Genomic DNA, 16392 nt, shown 5'->3' with positions numbered 1-16392 from the left:
ATCATTAGATGAATGTATATTTCTTGCAGTCAAACATGTTGCTTTCATCACACCACAATTGGTTCATAAGGAGATTTAGAACTCCTTACCTGTTCTCATTGATCTACAAAATAGGCTTCAATCCCTTATAACACATGTAGCACACTTTTAATAGAGCAACTTGTGACTATTAGCTGTGTATAAATAGTAAAGCCCACACTAATGATTTGTAGAAATTCTGATGAAAATCAGAAACCCAACAAAGTAGATGAATACTCTCTAATACAACAGTCAGTATGCTGTCACAATATTTTTCATTGTCGACAGTATCACAGCTTGCAGGTTGGGCAAATGAATTGACAGTAACATGATATTTGGTGTCGTTATGTCACAACTATGGAGCATTTAGAAATTTACTTTCTAACCATTTGGTAGGTGGTCCTGATTTCTGAAATTATGATAAAATTCCACTTCTTGCTGAAATGCTCATGAAGCCAGATGCCTATTCACCTGTTAAAAGAGTTTCTGACACAGTTATGGAGAAAGAAAGTAGCCATACCAACTTACAGGTGGACATAATATTATTTTGAAAATGTGTCGGGAAATAGACCGAATATGTTATTACTCATAACATAAAGTATGGCCAATTTTGGAGTGAACAAACCAGCCAACTCCCTATTTGGGAGATTTGTACCTAACACAGCTACCTGTTCAGAAACAAGTTAGTGCAAAGGATATACACTACAATGATTACAGCATAAATAACATGATCACATCATACTCGGTTGTGTAACAGACAAAACCAGTTCAGTCGGTTTATCCTCCTAGGATGTTTCCTCCATCCCTTGAATGTTAGTGGGTGTACCTTGTGTGATGGTACAAACTTGCCTACAGCAAACACAACATGAACACATGACCTAATAAGGTAGCACATAACAGTGAAGGAAATAGTGCTCTGAAACTTTACTTGCTCAACCAGTTATTATTTTATAAATTCAGTCATCAGTTTGTTTTGCATAACTGGATAACCAATGTCCAACATTTTCACTCAAAATTTGGGTACTCTTCAATCACACTAGGATTCCGCTTTAGGTATAATGGTACACATTGCTTACATCCTAGGTTTAGCATATAATATGCAGAAAAAATCGTACAATTGATAACTGGCAGCTTTGATCTGCCCAGTAACTGGTTATGATATACTGACCAGTTTCATGGCCCTAGAAGAATTAACAACAGTTAAGTTGTATGATAGTGGAACCTTTTGTAAATGGGACTTAGCCAATACTGAGACCATATTTGTGTCCCTCTTGTATTAGGTAAACGTATATGGAACTGCATTTTTACAACTTTGAAAGGTCATGTTTGAGTATACTAACCAGATTTGTTTATCAGACATCAGTAAGATCATTACCAGCCTTAATGCAGCACAAGCCAATAGTACACAGTTTCACACTGGTGCATAACAAAATGAATCATTTATTAATTCCTTCAACTAAACAGTGAGGACATGTGGCATTAACAACTTAAAGTTTCATTATTCTGTTAAGCCTTTATTTTAAAAAAAATGACAATACACTGTCCACCAGCATTTAACAGATGCAAAAATTACACACACACACACACACACACACACACACACACACACACACACACACACACACACACACACACACACACACACACACACACACACACACACACACACACACACACACACACACACACACACACACACACACACACACACACACACACACACACACACACACACACACACACACACACACACACACACACACACACACACACACACACACACACACACACACACACACACACACACACACACACACACACACACACACACACACACACACACACACACACACACACACACACACACACACACACACACACACACACACACACACACACACACACACACACACACACACACACACACACACACACACACACACACACACACACACACACACACACACACACACACACACACACACACACACACACACACACACACACACACACACACACACACACACACACACACACACACACACACACACACACACACACACACACACACACACACACACACACACACACACACACACACACACACACACACACACACACACACACACACACACACACACACACACACACACACACACACACACACACACACACACACACACACACACACACACACACACACACACACACACACACACACACACACACACACACACACACACACACACACACACACACACACACACACACACACACACACACACACACACACACACACACACACACACACACACACACACACACACACACACACACACACACACACACACACACACACACACACACACACACACACACACACACACACACACACACACACACACACACACACACACACACACACACACACACACACACACACACACACACACACACACACACACACACACACACACACACACACACACACACACACACACACACACACACACACACACACACACACACACACACACACACACACACACACACACACACACACACACACACACACACACACACACACACACACACACACACACACACACACACACACACACACACACACACACACACACACACACACACACACACACACACACACACACACACACACACACACACACACACACACACACACACACACACACACACACACACACACACACACACACACACACACACACACACACACACACACACACACACACAACCAAGTTATAAAGTTTAGAGGAATCTATAAAAATGTCTCAAACTTGTATACCACATCAAAAGGAAAGAAGAATGGTGCCAGATATAATTCAACTGAAATCACATGTCAACTACACTGAAATGTAATGTGATCATACCACTTCATTTTCAGTTATGTTCCACCTGTTGTACAAACAAAGAATGGTACACCTTTGCAATCAATCCACTGATTACAAAATTGTGGATCACGGATACTCACACTAGTACTAAAGCCATTATGTGTTACTTGAGTGCTTGTTGTTAGTGACTAGATCAGAAATAGATAGAGTCTCATTACCTAGTTCATTAAGCCTCTAGGGGTCCACCCCTAATGATGAGGTACGTGGTGTGGATATTGCTAAACATTTCTTCTATCACTTACTCCTCGTCACATATTAGAAATATGCAATTAACAGAATAAATTTCAGAAGCGCTTATATCGTATCCAACCTCCTCTGAATCAACACTTACATGGTAGTGGAAAAAGAAGTGGAACATAAAAGGAGGACAAAGGAAAGTGCACCATAGCTGCTGCTAATAGAATATTCTGTAATTTTACAATGATATTAAACAATAACATACTAACTTTAAAATTGTGTTCCATTATGAACGTTCTATTAGCAGCAGCTATGGTGTACTTACTCCTTTTTAGGGCTGCACCGATTCTAGTATTGGTATCAGGCTGATACTGCTGTTTTGGAATCGGCCATTATATTATTGCAGATACCGATTCTTATCACGTGCATGTGCAGAGAATAAAATAACGTTTGTTTACTTTCTTATTTTACTAGCACAGTGGATGCCTAAAAGCATCAAGTATAACACTAATAGCTAACTACCAGCAAAATAACTGATCTATACAGAAACCTACATGTGAAAATGCTTTACTGAGAAACAGATCGATATACTCTAATACAACAGTCAATTACTCTAGTAGAGCAATCAAGTAGAAATGACTGTTTCAGTATTAGAATAACCACCATTATGATATTATCTACACTTCTTCAGAAGAATACTGGAATATCCACACTGGTTTGCATTTCAGTGACTTCCTTCTTTGTGAATCTTGATTGTCTACTTTATTATAAACATGAATCATACTGAAAACGTGTACAAGAATACCATGAAATGCACTATAGAATAAATGTGTACATGTGTTATGAATCGTGTGCGTATTTTGCTCCGTACGCGTATGGAGCATCCCATACGCGCATGGGGTGCCCCATACGCATATGGAGCAGATCACTTGCCGCATATGGAGCAGATCACTTGCCCCATACATATATGGGACGGCGCGTATGGGACAGCTCTCCCCTCTATTTTAACTCCTGGGCTTGATGGACTGCCATCCCCAGCTTGCCCCAGTGGCATATGATTGAAAGATGGCAGTATTAGCTACTGACTGTCCCTGCCCAGGCTAGTCAGAGGCGATTCTGAGGTTTCCAGAAACTGAAATAGAGTCTGTTAATTGTTGCAAAAAAATCGAGCCGGATGCCTTAAAACTAAATAGATGTTGCAAACTCAGTGGTGGATCTAGGATTTTTGTAAGGGGTTTCTGAAAGAATAATGGAAATAAAATATAACAAAAGTTCTGAGGAAACCCACTGGCTATAAAAATTTGATATTCTAGAAAGTTTTGAGATTCTACTAGATTTTAGGTTACCTTAACTACTGAACTAATTTGTGGCAATGGCTCAAATTTTACTTAAAGTATATACCAATTTCAGTGTGTCAAAATGCTGTGTAATGTTCTCTCAGGAGTACCACAAGGTAGTGTCCGTGGGCCACCATTATTATCAGTGATCTTCCAGAGAGTATTTGTTCTTCAATTCCTTTTCTGTTTGCTGATGATACTAAATGACTGCAGATTATCAATTCATATAAACCAAGGACTTAACATCATCTCACTCTGGAGCTGTAACACTGATATTCTTTTCAATGAAGCTGAATTTAGCTATTCATGTACAATTCTGGCCAAGAGCTTCAACTCTCCAAATAAAACATTACACAAAGAAGACCTCGGTATTACTTTTACTGACAACCCGCAATGGTCAGAGCACTATAGCTATAAAATCATTGCAGGAAAAGTCTAATAAACCCTGGGACTTCTCCATCGTACTTTTAGGGACAAACACTATCCTAGTGAAAAACAATTATGTTTTCATAGTCAGATCTCAGTTGTTCTATTGTTCTCAGCTATGGAGTCCATGGTTAAACAAGGACATATATACTCACATTGGAATGCATTCAATGCAGGGCAATGAAATTCATATTAAATCATTTAACTATGAATTTAAAAACTCGACTTGAGCAGCTACAATTGCTACCACTAATGTACACATACTACTACACATTATGAACTCAATGACTAATGTTTCAGTAAAGTATCCCAAGCAGCTATCTGATCATTAACATTCATCAGCATAACATTAGCAGTAAGCTAATGAAAACAGCTGTATAACTGAGCTATACAAGATCTGGAAACTCTTGCAAGTTACCGTAGTTCATTCCAAATCACCTTCTTCCATACATCAGCACTTTTATTTCAACAGAATTGTCAGATTGTGGGACCATCTATATACCTGTGATCGACATGCACATCTCTTTAGTACATCAATTTAAGCAACATTTAGCTATAAACTATCTCCAGGAAGAATTCTTAATAATCCTGATTTACACTCAGCAACTTTCATACTGTCTATCCATGTTATTGATGTTCAGCCATTCCAGTTTTAACTAATTTCTACACTTTTAACACAATTAACCTTGATCAGTGACTCAATACAATTTACTTGTAATTCACTCATGCAAACACTGTATGCAAAGCTGCATGTATTTCAATTTGTTTTCAGGCTACAGGACTGTTGAGTCCTGTAGACCTCCAGCTTTTATGCTGTGAAGTTTTAATAACTGTCAAATAAACTAACTGTAGGATGAGAGTTGTACCATAGATATTTAACCCCCCGGGATTGGAAACGGGCTTATCAACACATATTAACACATACAGTCCCTGTTGTACTTTCTCCGCATATTCAAATACTAGTTTACTGTAATTTACTAGAGTCAAAGGCATGGCAGGGCATGGATCACGGATGATGGAGCCCACTTTGAACGAAACTTCCGGGTCACCAGACACGCCTGCAGTCATAGGTACGTTAAAGTGTGTAGTAGAGAAATATTACCCAGTTTTAAATAGTGGCACCCAAACGTCGAGGCCGACCCAAGTCGGGCAAGAAGATGTCGTCATCATCGAGCCAGCAATCCTCGACGTTATCCTCAAACGAGCAGCTCGTGACGGCGATTTATAATGTTTTAGAGGACAAAACTTTCAAGTTTGACTCAAAGGCTGCAAGGGAAGCACGTGAGGCAGCAGTTTTGTTGCTGGACTGGGCAACTAAAGATGAAAACTTTCCAACGATTCTTACGTTTTTGCAGCAGCTTCAAGAACGATTTCAAGGCTGTATAAAGTACCTCAATCCAAGTAGTATTAACAGAGATCGACTGTGGCAATCATTTTTCATACTTCGCTCATCAGAAGAATTTACAAAGCTGTGGGAAAAGTTACTTTCAGAAGCAAAGGTGAACCCAACACCCACTCTATATCAGCAGCTCACAACCTTGATGTTCAATGAAGACATAAGGAAAGCGACAAAAATTGAAAGCAGTTCTTCACAAGCTGTTGAGCCACTAACTAATAATGAAGGGAATGCTTTACGCTACACAGCTGGATACATTTGTCGTCATCTCCGTAAGCAGTTAGAGCGTAGTAACCATGACATGAAGGAGGAACTTGTACTCTGCTTGATGGAGTTGACAGCAGACAAAGATTCTGATACTACCAACACTGATGAAGAATGGACACAACGGGTAGACAGGGGTGGTTTGTGGTATGTAAAAAACACAACATACTTGCTGTTTGTAGCAATTGAAGAAGAAGTGAGAAAGTGCCTGAAGCAGTTACTCAAAGGCTCAGGCCATAAGTCAGCCATAATCAAGCATGTAGTGGAAAGTGAGGAGGTTGAATTCCACTGGCTAATAGCACAAGCTGATTTTGATGTTGGCGATGAAGAGACTTACAAATTGTTGCTACATAAAATTGTGGAATTGTTTGTAACAGTGAGAGGTTATTCCTACGCAAGTAACCTGATGGAAAAGCATAAGCAAGCAACAGCAAAAGGCACACAACGAGCTAAAGCTTTACGCAGAGAACTACATGATAGCACTGATTAATGAATTAAGTACCTTTTAATTTAAAAAAAAAATGTACCATTATATGTCCACACAGTTAAAAGTTAAAAGTTTGGAACATAACAATTCATTCTTAATATGTTGCCTTGTTCTTGGAATGTTCAAGTAATATTTATAGTCCAACTTCTCTGCAATGCTGCGCCCATTCATACAAACGAAAATACCACAATCGTTAAAATTACTCTGTTGAGGAATTGTGTAAGCCTCCTTGCTGAAACTTCCTAAAGTAAATTTCCGTTCAGCTGCCTCTATAACTAAATAACGTTCAACAACATCCATACAGTGTGCACTGTTGCTGCTTGGCAGTGAGTCATGTAGAGTAATTCTACCAGTAGTCATGTAAACAGCAACAAGGCACCAGTGATTAGTAAGATGTACTGGAAACAGTAACACCCTCTTGTCAAATATTATTACCCTATTAGTCCAGTTTTGTACTCCTTGGTATCCCGAAGTTGAAAACTTGGTATAGAAGAATGTACTGAAGATATAAACATCATCACATCTATCCATAATCAAACTCATGTAGCTGTTGAGCACCTGTAATTACAATAAATTATTACCATATGCACAAATGTACATACCATGTCATTCAGCCATTCATTGTCCTGTAGTGTTGAAAGGTCACATTGCTTCAAACTGTACTTATTAATGGTGACCACAACTTCAGGATTTTGACAATCCCTCATTGGTTGATGTTGTGATTTCACAATTGGGGTTGGCAACATGGGTGAAGGCTGGCACTGAGACTTTACAATTGTGGCTGGCAACATGGGTGAAGGCTGGCACTGCGACTTCACAATTGTAGTTGGCAACATGGGTGAAGACTGGCACTGAGACTTTACAATTGTGGCTGGCAACATGGGTGAAGGCTGGCACTGCGACTTCACAATTGTAGTTGGCAACATGGGTGAAGACTGGCACTGAGACTTACAATTGTAGTTGGCAACATGGGTGAAGGCTGGTACTGCGACTTTACAATTGTGGCAGGTGAAGGCTGGCACAATTGTGGCTGGTGAAGGCTGGTACTGCGACTTCACAATTGTAGTTGGCAACATGGATGAAGGCTGGCACTGTGACTTCACAATTGTGGCTGGCAACATGGGTGAAGGCTGGCACTGCGACTTTACAACTAGTAAGGTGGATGAAGGCTGGGACTGTGATTTTGCTAGGTCACACTTCTCAGGTAATGGCGGGTGATTTTCTGATCTTTCCTTTTTACGTTTTGGCAAAGGTTTACTTTCCTCTTCCCAGTCAATAGAAGTTTTGCTACCCCTGCAATTCCCTCTGGGCACATGCCCACAGACAGAATTGATGACACGTAGAGCTTGGGAGTTCTTGCAGAATTCATACTCATTGGGATTTTCACTGCTCTTTCCCCGCTGTCTTTGACAGCCAAAAAATTTTTCCAAACAGTCTTGTGATAGCCACCCACTCAGAAAGCACTTAACACCAGGAACAGTGAAAAGGTATTGAACAATCTCCACAAATGATTTGACTGCATACAAATTGACAACAAATATTACAATCTTGCATCACAGTACAATTTATTACCTGTCACAGCAATTCCCTGGAGTGTCTCATCTGGCATAAGCATCATCTTCTCCTTGGGTGTATAACCTTTCCGCTTTTTAACGGAGGCTTCCCAGCTTTTCAGGTATCCCATGAAATCGTCTTGCAGCCACTACAAGTAGTATGAGAGTAAACAAATAAAGAGACCTTTGCAGAAAGTACATGTTCACATGCAACAAACCTTCAAACGAAAATCGTTGCTTGACATGTATGGTTCCTGGAAACGTTTATTTCTGTGGTATCCAACCTCTAGGTTAGTGACATTTAGACAGTCAAAAAATTTGTCCATGTATCGAATGAACTTAATGGTCTCTAAAACTTCGTCTCCTCTTGTTTGTTCCAGGGCATGAGCCACTTGCTCACTAAGCGCCTGTAAAACATATAATACACATGGCAGGCAATACAATGAAACATACTTGTGCTGCTAAATCAACCCTCATCTTGGAATAAGAAGTCAGGTTTATGTGCTCAAACTTCAACTTTGTCACAAGACGTGTCCCTTCTTCCTTCTCTGTCTCCACATTATATAAATCCACCAAGTGCTGCCACTCAATGTTTTGCCCATTGCACTAGGAATAACATACACAAAAATAAGGTGGTACTTGCTAAATGAAATATTTATTACCCATAACTTCCTCTTCTTGTTGTACCAGCTGTTTCGTATCGTCTTTATGAGGTGTGGGGGATCTGAAATAAAATACAGAAATCTCTTCCCTTCAGCAGCAAAAACATTAGGCACTCTGTACACTAGCTCCTTTCCCTTGCTGTGCAATTTCCAGAGCTTACGGTTGGACGAAGCTCCATCACAGCACAGAGCTAACACAAAAAAGCCAATTCTTTCAAGCCTTGCAATAGCTTCCCAGATGGGATCAAAGATCAGGTCACCCGACATACTTCCACAGGCAAACTGAGCATATGGGTATTCAAACTTATGGAGCAGCCCCTTAACCATGAACACCATCATCGTTGTAGCCAGAGAAGATTTTGACTCCCCATTGTCAATGAAAGCCTGAAAATCAAGTAGCTGATTGTTTACATCACCGATGTTGACAAAGCCAATTAGAGTGCCATCATGCTTGTCATATACCAAATCGCTTTTGATGTACATTTCATCCATAATCAAAGTCACATATTTGTGAAGATCTTTGGTAAGGTCAGCAGCATCAACAATTGCCTGATCTACTTCAGCAGAGAATCCCACCTGGCTCTTGATATAGTGGGTGTAATCCCTTAATGTTCTTTGGGAAGGTAGTTTTATACACCCAGAACTGCGCAAAAGCTCATAAGCTTTTCCAGACAAGTGTCTTAGGTACAGACACCATTTGATGACCAGAGGGTGCCAACGCATAGATTTGCTGTTCTCCAAGGAGTTTGCCTTCTGCTGTTGATCCCAAAACAATCGTTCAAAGGTGCCTTCCTTGTGAGAAGAATAAACGTTTTCTGTACAGTTTTTCATCAGTTGCACTAGGTCACCATTCAGTTCTTTATCCACAGTCACCCCATCAATCAAGATCGATTCATCTATTGCCTCTTGCAATCTTCTGACCTGCTGCTGGCATGCTCTTTTGTCACTGTGCAAGCGGTGAAGGCGTTCACTTTTTTCTTTACTTGTCAAGCAAAGATAAGTTGTGTGGCTGGTAGGAGAGGTACGATCGTCTATCGGCACATCTGAGCGAGATGCACGGGAAGCCATGGCTGTCAGTGACTTACGATGCTTTCCACAATATCCACACCGTTCTTGTGCACAGTTCACCAATATTTCGCACTTGGCATGGTGAATTGATGGAACACCAGTTCTGCTAGAGTCCAATATGCCAACAACTTCAGTTCCTGTTGTATTAACATCATAATTTGTTGCACCAAAAGAGAAAATAAACTTACTAGACTGGTTCATTAAAACGTCATCGTGGATATTGGGCAATGAAGTGTACTTCTCTTCAAAGTTTCCCTTGCATACTTCACTCTTACAAACTGTTTCAAGTAAATCTACAAGTCTTTGAGCTGCAATTATCAATAGACGTCAACATGCATGCACCACATCAAACCAGCAAAGCCTTACCGGTATTAACCAATGCTGGTGACCCTTGTAGTACTTGACATTCATGGGATATTGGATGCCCTCGGTATGAAGCAGTCCAGGTAAAATCACTGTTTACCTTGATAGCTTTAACCACTGCAGGTCCAGCAGCTTTCTCTGAGCATGAAACCTCAAAGAGAGTAAGCAAGCGATCTTGAATACTGGTGCTCCACCCTTGGAACAAAATTTGTGCACACAATTCCATTGCAACAATTCATACGTACCTTGTGGTATCTTATTCAGCGATTGCAGCCTCCTGTGTAGAACACAGATATTAGGAACTGGTCCGTCCAGAAATGATGAAATAGGGACAGATACATGAAAGTTCACTAGTTCAATCGGTAGTGACACTTTAAGTTCAGAGACTTTCTGCTTGGAAATGGAGACCCTCAAACTCTTGGGCAATTTAGGTTTTGGCTTAAAATGCTTACGACTAGTTAGCCTCAGCCTTCTGTGTCCCCTCCTATCATTAAACTATTTGTAAACAAAACCATTTGATTCAAAATTATATAAACAGCCTTCAAAATACCATTGCAGCAAGTACTCCAGTTGAAAACAAGCAGCGAACCTTGGTATTCCACCAGCAACAGATCAGTGGCCTAAAATAGACACATTATTACCAATAGATGTGTACAAACACGTGGAAACCATTTTGTAGATACAAAGATATTATTTTATGATTAAAAAAGTGTTGTATGTCCCTTCAAAATACAAATACAAGCCTCAAACTTTTAGTCTTTTCACCTCCTTCATAACTGATCTTTCCATTATAAAAAGCGATAGGTTGTAGCTATGAACCTAAAACTTGCTGTGAACGATTCCCAGTAGAAGAACGCTTCAAGCACACCTTGAAATGTTGCTGTAAAAGCTAGAACACCTTCCCTCAGAACCCCAAACAAATACACGAGGGAAGTGTGACAAAAATGAGACGGACTGACCTTCCTACTACGAACCGCGAGGCCAGCCGACAGAAACGAGCTGCTACAAGGAAGCAATAAAGTTGGCCAGCTACGTCCACTGCTACAGCAACGCTACCATTCCTTTTCACGTTTTGACAAGAAGACAGCGGGGATCAAAAGAACGTGTTAACAAGGCAACGCGGAGTGTTTCCTTTGACACAAAGAAAGCGGCTTGCGGTTTCCAATCCCGGGGGGTTAAATATCTATGGTTGTACTAAATTGTAGCCTGACTGCTCTATTAGAGTGACTGTTCTATTAGAGTATCTCGATCATCTGCTATAAAATCAAAAGTAAAGATTCGCCACTGCATGAAACTGTCGGGACTTGAGTAGCTGCTAGCTAGCTAGCCTAGACTAGCTAGTTGGTCAACCAGAAGGTTTAAAATGAATTTTTTATTATCTCCTTGGATGAAAGATTTAACTAATAGATCGATATAAGCTAGTGACCCATACGCGTATGGGCACCCTGTATACCCATACGTGTACGGGATACCTCATACTCGTATAGGAAGCCCGTATAGGTATACTCGTATGGGATATCCCATATGTGTATAGGACAAATACGTGTACGGGTCACAACATGTGCACTATGAAGTAGCTACTTTAAGGTACTTGATATCGGTACTTGTACTTGCAGATACTTTCCAGCTGAGTACTTGGTATTTGAAGTATCGGTAAAAAGTGGAATCGGTGCAGCCCTACTCCTTTTATGTTCCACTTCTTTCTCCACTACCACGTAGGTATTGATAACAATGTGGACTCAGTAGCTAACTTGAAATTTAAAGACTACTGCAGCTAACTTCATTTCAGTTGGAGAATTTGGATCTCTAAACAACGGACATTTGGGGACCATGTTTGCTTGTCCTTTTATTATTATTATTATTATTATTAGTGCTTTACAGTGACCAGCACTGAAGGTCTAACAGCAACATGTTATGGAGGTGTCCTTTGGAGGGAGGTTGAGGTTTAAGAGTAGCTAACCAGTCACAACCAATACACAGGCTATATACATTCGCACACACGAATTAGCCATGAAGTGTAAACTACATTACATAAGACACATGGTTTACACAGCAACTGGCTAGTTAGTTAGCCAGTTACTATGGTATACGCAGCTGATTCTTGTCTATGGTCACATACCTATAGCTTGAAACTCTTCGTAAATGTTCCTGAACAGTCCTCCTAGTTTATACTCTTAGGGACCCGAGTATTCTAATTAAATTGGTGTGGATCGTGTGTTGTCTTTTGTAAGTGGAATTACTTGATTATCTTAAGTAGTGAGGAGGGTTGACAATAAGGAACTGCGACCCGGAATCGTTATTTAGAGAGGTAAATCATTATTATTATTATTATTGATTGTTGTGCAGACCTCAAAAGAGTATGGTGCACAAAAAGGGTACAATTGCTACTGTCAATTACAAAAGGAAAACAAACTTATACAATTATACAATATTTACTGTACACAAGACCATATATACACATTGATAAATTATTAAACAGTTACTAGTCCAGCTAGGCTGTGCTTGAATTGGTCAATCTCTGTTAATTAAATCAATCACGTGTTGGGGTAAGGAATTCCAAATATTGATTGCAGAGGGGAAAAAAGAAAATTTATAACAGTCAATTCTAGTCATTGGGGTTAAAAATCTCTTATCATGGCCTCTGGTGTGATGTAGGTTAGGATTAGAAAAAAGGAAATCATCAGCATTAATGTCGATTTGGTGAGATATAATTTTAAATAACATTGTAGCCTTCTGTTCATTCCTGCATCTGGCTAAGGTAGGCCAATTAAGGTTAGATAACATTTCAGTGACACTGGAATATCTAGAGTAGTTGTTAAATGCAAACCGTGCTGCTCGTCTTTGGACATTTTCTATGGCATCGATGTCTCTTCGCGTGTGGGGTGACCAGACTGTGGCTGCATATTCTAAGATAGGTTTAATCAGGGCTTTGTAGCAGTTACTTTTTATCATGTAAGCTTACTAAATGTAGGAACAATCATATATACCCACAATCATACAACTGTCATACAATTTTACAATGTATTGTGTCTATTATTTGGGGTTGTGCAGTTGTACCCCCTGTGTTGTATCAACCATACAGCTGTCTTAAGCAGTTAAAATCCAGATCCAAGTATGGCAGGGGTACTCATATAGGTTGTTCGTTAGCTAGCTGTTTATAGGCCAAGGGGGTGACACACAGGCACTCACTGTAGGTAGATCTGCGACCGTGGTCTAAGGCAAAGGTCAAGGCCACCAAATTCTTACCAAGTCAACAGTCAAAGGTGAAAATTTCCAACCCACAATCGAAAAGTACTGAAATATTATTGCTAGGTCACCGGTCAAAGATTGAAAAAGGCTCTTAGTCACAGGTCAAAACGAAATTTGAGTGGGTCAAGACTTTGACCGCAGTTGCAGATCTACCTACAGTGAGTGCCTGTGTGTCACCCCCTTGTAGGCCAGGCAAAGTTGATTTATAGTTTCTCATATCATCTTCCACCCTGCTGTGTCTAAATTTATTACTGTTATAATTGATCGTGTGCTTTAATATTTAGATGTTTAGACAAACTAGCCAATCATTTTCAGCTATGGAAAACATTTCTTCCTGGTTCAGAAAGGTGGTAAAGTGTAAGCATAAAGTTTGATTTTGGGTACTTCCTTCATTATTAATGACTACCCGCCAGTATCAAAATTGGGGAAGTGGCTGATGATAAACTAACAATCTACTTTGCCTGTCCTAAGAGGTGTCTATTGTACTGTGGGCATTGAGAGTGTGTTAGGGACCATGGTATAGTGTCCGTAATTAGGAGGTGTCCATTACAGGAAGTGTCTGTTAATGGGGTTCTGTACACTGTATTTGGATACTATATTTATCAATACCTGACTAGCCATAAACCATATTATGGACGTAAAATGAAAGTTATATAACAGTGTGCAACACAAGTTTGCATTAAGATAACTGATATACTGATATCATTATATGTGACCCAGTCTGGGAGACTGGTCTTATCGCCCATGTCAGCAGATTTGATTTTTCACCCAGAACACAAAGCTACATGAATTAACAATCAAATCAAAATCAGCTAGACTTGAGTGGTCTGGTTTTGCTGGCTGCTTTTCCAAAGCCCAGTGGTGATCCATACATGCGGTGTGGGGTCTTAATGGAGCTGTGGTCAGCCTGGGGATGGCTATATGCGACTGTACAGCTCCGTGGTGTTGAATAAGTATCTCTGCTGTGAATTTTCCTTTCATTTTAGCATATTTTGAGACCTGAATGGCCCATAACTTGGCCTAATTCATCCATATGCCTTCCTTTTCAATTTTTTTAACCTTTTGCCCTCCTTCCGGCCCCCCACCTTCCTCCCCTTTTGTGACTCGCCTGATACAGTCAACCACGGTTTAAAAACTATCTAAAATGGTGTGAAACTTAGTTGTTGGCTACTTGCACAGTGCATACTCTGGAAGGTAAGGAATTGGTGTAAAACGTGTGAAAATTTGATACACATAACTTCAACCATTGGCAAGCTACAACACACTAAATACTTGAAACTGGCATTTCTCGATACATGATAAGACCAGCTTTCCCATACTGGTTCATATATTAGCTTTATTATATAGTTAACTTCTCTACACAGGATAATGGATGTCACTAAAGTTGGTTGATATACAGGAGAAGTGTCAGTTCTTATCTGGATGACTTTCATTCCTAACATCAAGCAAGAACATTTGTATCACTATTATTACAGAAAACATGTTAAGGTAAGAATGTACTGCATATTTAATAATTATTATCATTTGTGTAGGTGCTAAGTTTATCAGTGGTCAGTGCATTTGAACATTATTTTAAGCAAAAGGGGACTGTCACTTTTATTCAAGTTTGACAGAATTTTGGATTGCTTTATTGTGAGATGTACCTCAGAAGGTCAAAACACTTAAGCCACACTTGACCTCATATTCACAACCAGATGATCCAAGGCTTAAAGTGAGTACATCAATATGTATGTTGCTGCAATACTGACCTATAATCAAGTTCCTTATCTACTATGATAAACATTATGTGTGTGCTCGTAACAATTGGGGGTAGCACTTCAATGTATGCTTATATTTACTCAACTGCTCTAAACTGGTTGTACTGTTTCTACAGGGTTGACCGGTCTTGAATATATTATAATATACCACATTCTGTACAGTGAAAATCTTTAGTAAAAACTGTCATACTTGTTGTGTTGTCTTATCATTTCTGTATACAGCAGTGGAATAACATAGTTGTAAACTGTTGTTGTTTTATGGGCATTGTATTCTGTGAATGATAGTGAAAATTTGTCTTTTACGAGCTCTACAACTTAATAAGTACCATATTGTGGATTATTATAGCATCTGAATTTCCATGTGAAAACAATAGCAGCACAAACTTTAGCAATCAAAATCCATTACTAAAATCAAAATTTCACTTTTAATTAAGACACATGTAAATCTGTGATGTGGCAAGACCACAAACCAGTTGTACTTCACGTAGGAGTGTGAAAACAAACATGCATGGCGTTGTGTGTACAACTGTTACATTGCTTTTGTTGGTTGTCTCATTGTTATGTAAATTAGCTGGGAGAAAGCTTGAAGAGAGAGTTAGGCTCTTACTAGAGAACTTAGGATACTGATTTTTTTACCAGGTATAACTTCTTGCCTATTAAGGCTGTCATATGGTCAGTGTAGTGATGTAATCACAGTGAAATCTC

At 39.7% G+C, this 16392-nt stretch overlaps 5 protein-coding genes and 1 long non-coding RNA gene across 11 annotated transcripts in view; 2 read left to right on the top strand and 4 right to left on the bottom strand.

Moving 5' to 3' along the window:
• LOC136268605 (tripartite motif-containing protein 2-like) overlaps nt 1-12868 on the bottom strand; it is a 168841-nt gene extending 155973 nt beyond the window's left edge. For 2 of the 5 annotated variants that reach the window (XM_066063984.1, XM_066063985.1), the window contains exon 1: nt 12801-12867. The gene's annotated coding sequence lies outside the window, so the exon portion shown is untranslated. The other 3 variants (XR_010707058.1, XR_010707060.1, XR_010707059.1) reach the window with 3 other exon arrangements.
• Nucleotides 1-16392, bottom strand: part of LOC136268607 (tripartite motif-containing protein 2-like) — a 33847-nt gene that overhangs the window by 5545 nt on the left and 11910 nt on the right. The gene's annotated exons all lie outside the window — the stretch shown is intronic.
• Nucleotides 5761-7744, top strand: LOC136268970 (uncharacterized). Its single transcript, XM_066064442.1, has 2 exons — nt 5761-5958; nt 6005-7744. Exons 1-2 carry the CDS (start codon nt 5880-5882, stop codon nt 7036-7038), a joined length of 1113 nt encoding a protein of 370 aa, XP_065920514.1. The 5' UTR covers nt 5761-5879; the 3' UTR covers nt 7039-7744.
• On the bottom strand, nt 7068-11133 carry LOC136268969 (uncharacterized). Its single transcript, XM_066064441.1, has 9 exons — nt 10927-11133; nt 10685-10876; nt 10507-10626; nt 9251-10455; nt 9042-9194; nt 8807-8995; nt 8608-8737; nt 7638-8551; nt 7068-7593 (listed from the first exon to the last, which is right to left on the bottom strand). Exons 3-9 carry the CDS (start codon nt 10517-10519, stop codon nt 7078-7080), a joined length of 3120 nt encoding a protein of 1039 aa, XP_065920513.1. The 5' UTR covers nt 10520-10626; nt 10685-10876; nt 10927-11133; the 3' UTR covers nt 7068-7077.
• On the bottom strand, nt 11143-11860 carry LOC136268968 (uncharacterized). Its single transcript, XR_010707166.1, has 3 exons — nt 11641-11860; nt 11232-11301; nt 11143-11176 (listed from the first exon to the last, which is right to left on the bottom strand). It is a non-coding gene; the product is annotated as an uncharacterized lncRNA (long non-coding RNA).
• LOC136268611 (signal transducer and activator of transcription 4-like) overlaps nt 12851-16392 on the top strand; it is a 55576-nt gene continuing 52034 nt past the window's right edge. For both annotated transcript variants that reach the window (XM_066063996.1, XM_066063995.1), the window contains exons 1-3: nt 12851-12989; nt 15295-15418; nt 15463-15641. The gene's annotated coding sequence lies outside the window, so the exon portion shown is untranslated. The remainder of the gene's footprint in view (nt 12990-15294; nt 15419-15462; nt 15642-16392) is intronic.

This window comes from Dysidea avara, chromosome 10 (genome assembly GCF_963678975.1).
Source record: "Dysidea avara chromosome 10, odDysAvar1.4, whole genome shotgun sequence".
Classification (NCBI taxonomy): domain Eukaryota; kingdom Metazoa; phylum Porifera; class Demospongiae; order Dictyoceratida; family Dysideidae; genus Dysidea; species Dysidea avara.
The sequence above is the reverse complement of the archived record's forward strand: the minus strand, read 5'-3'. Positions and strand labels throughout refer to the sequence as shown.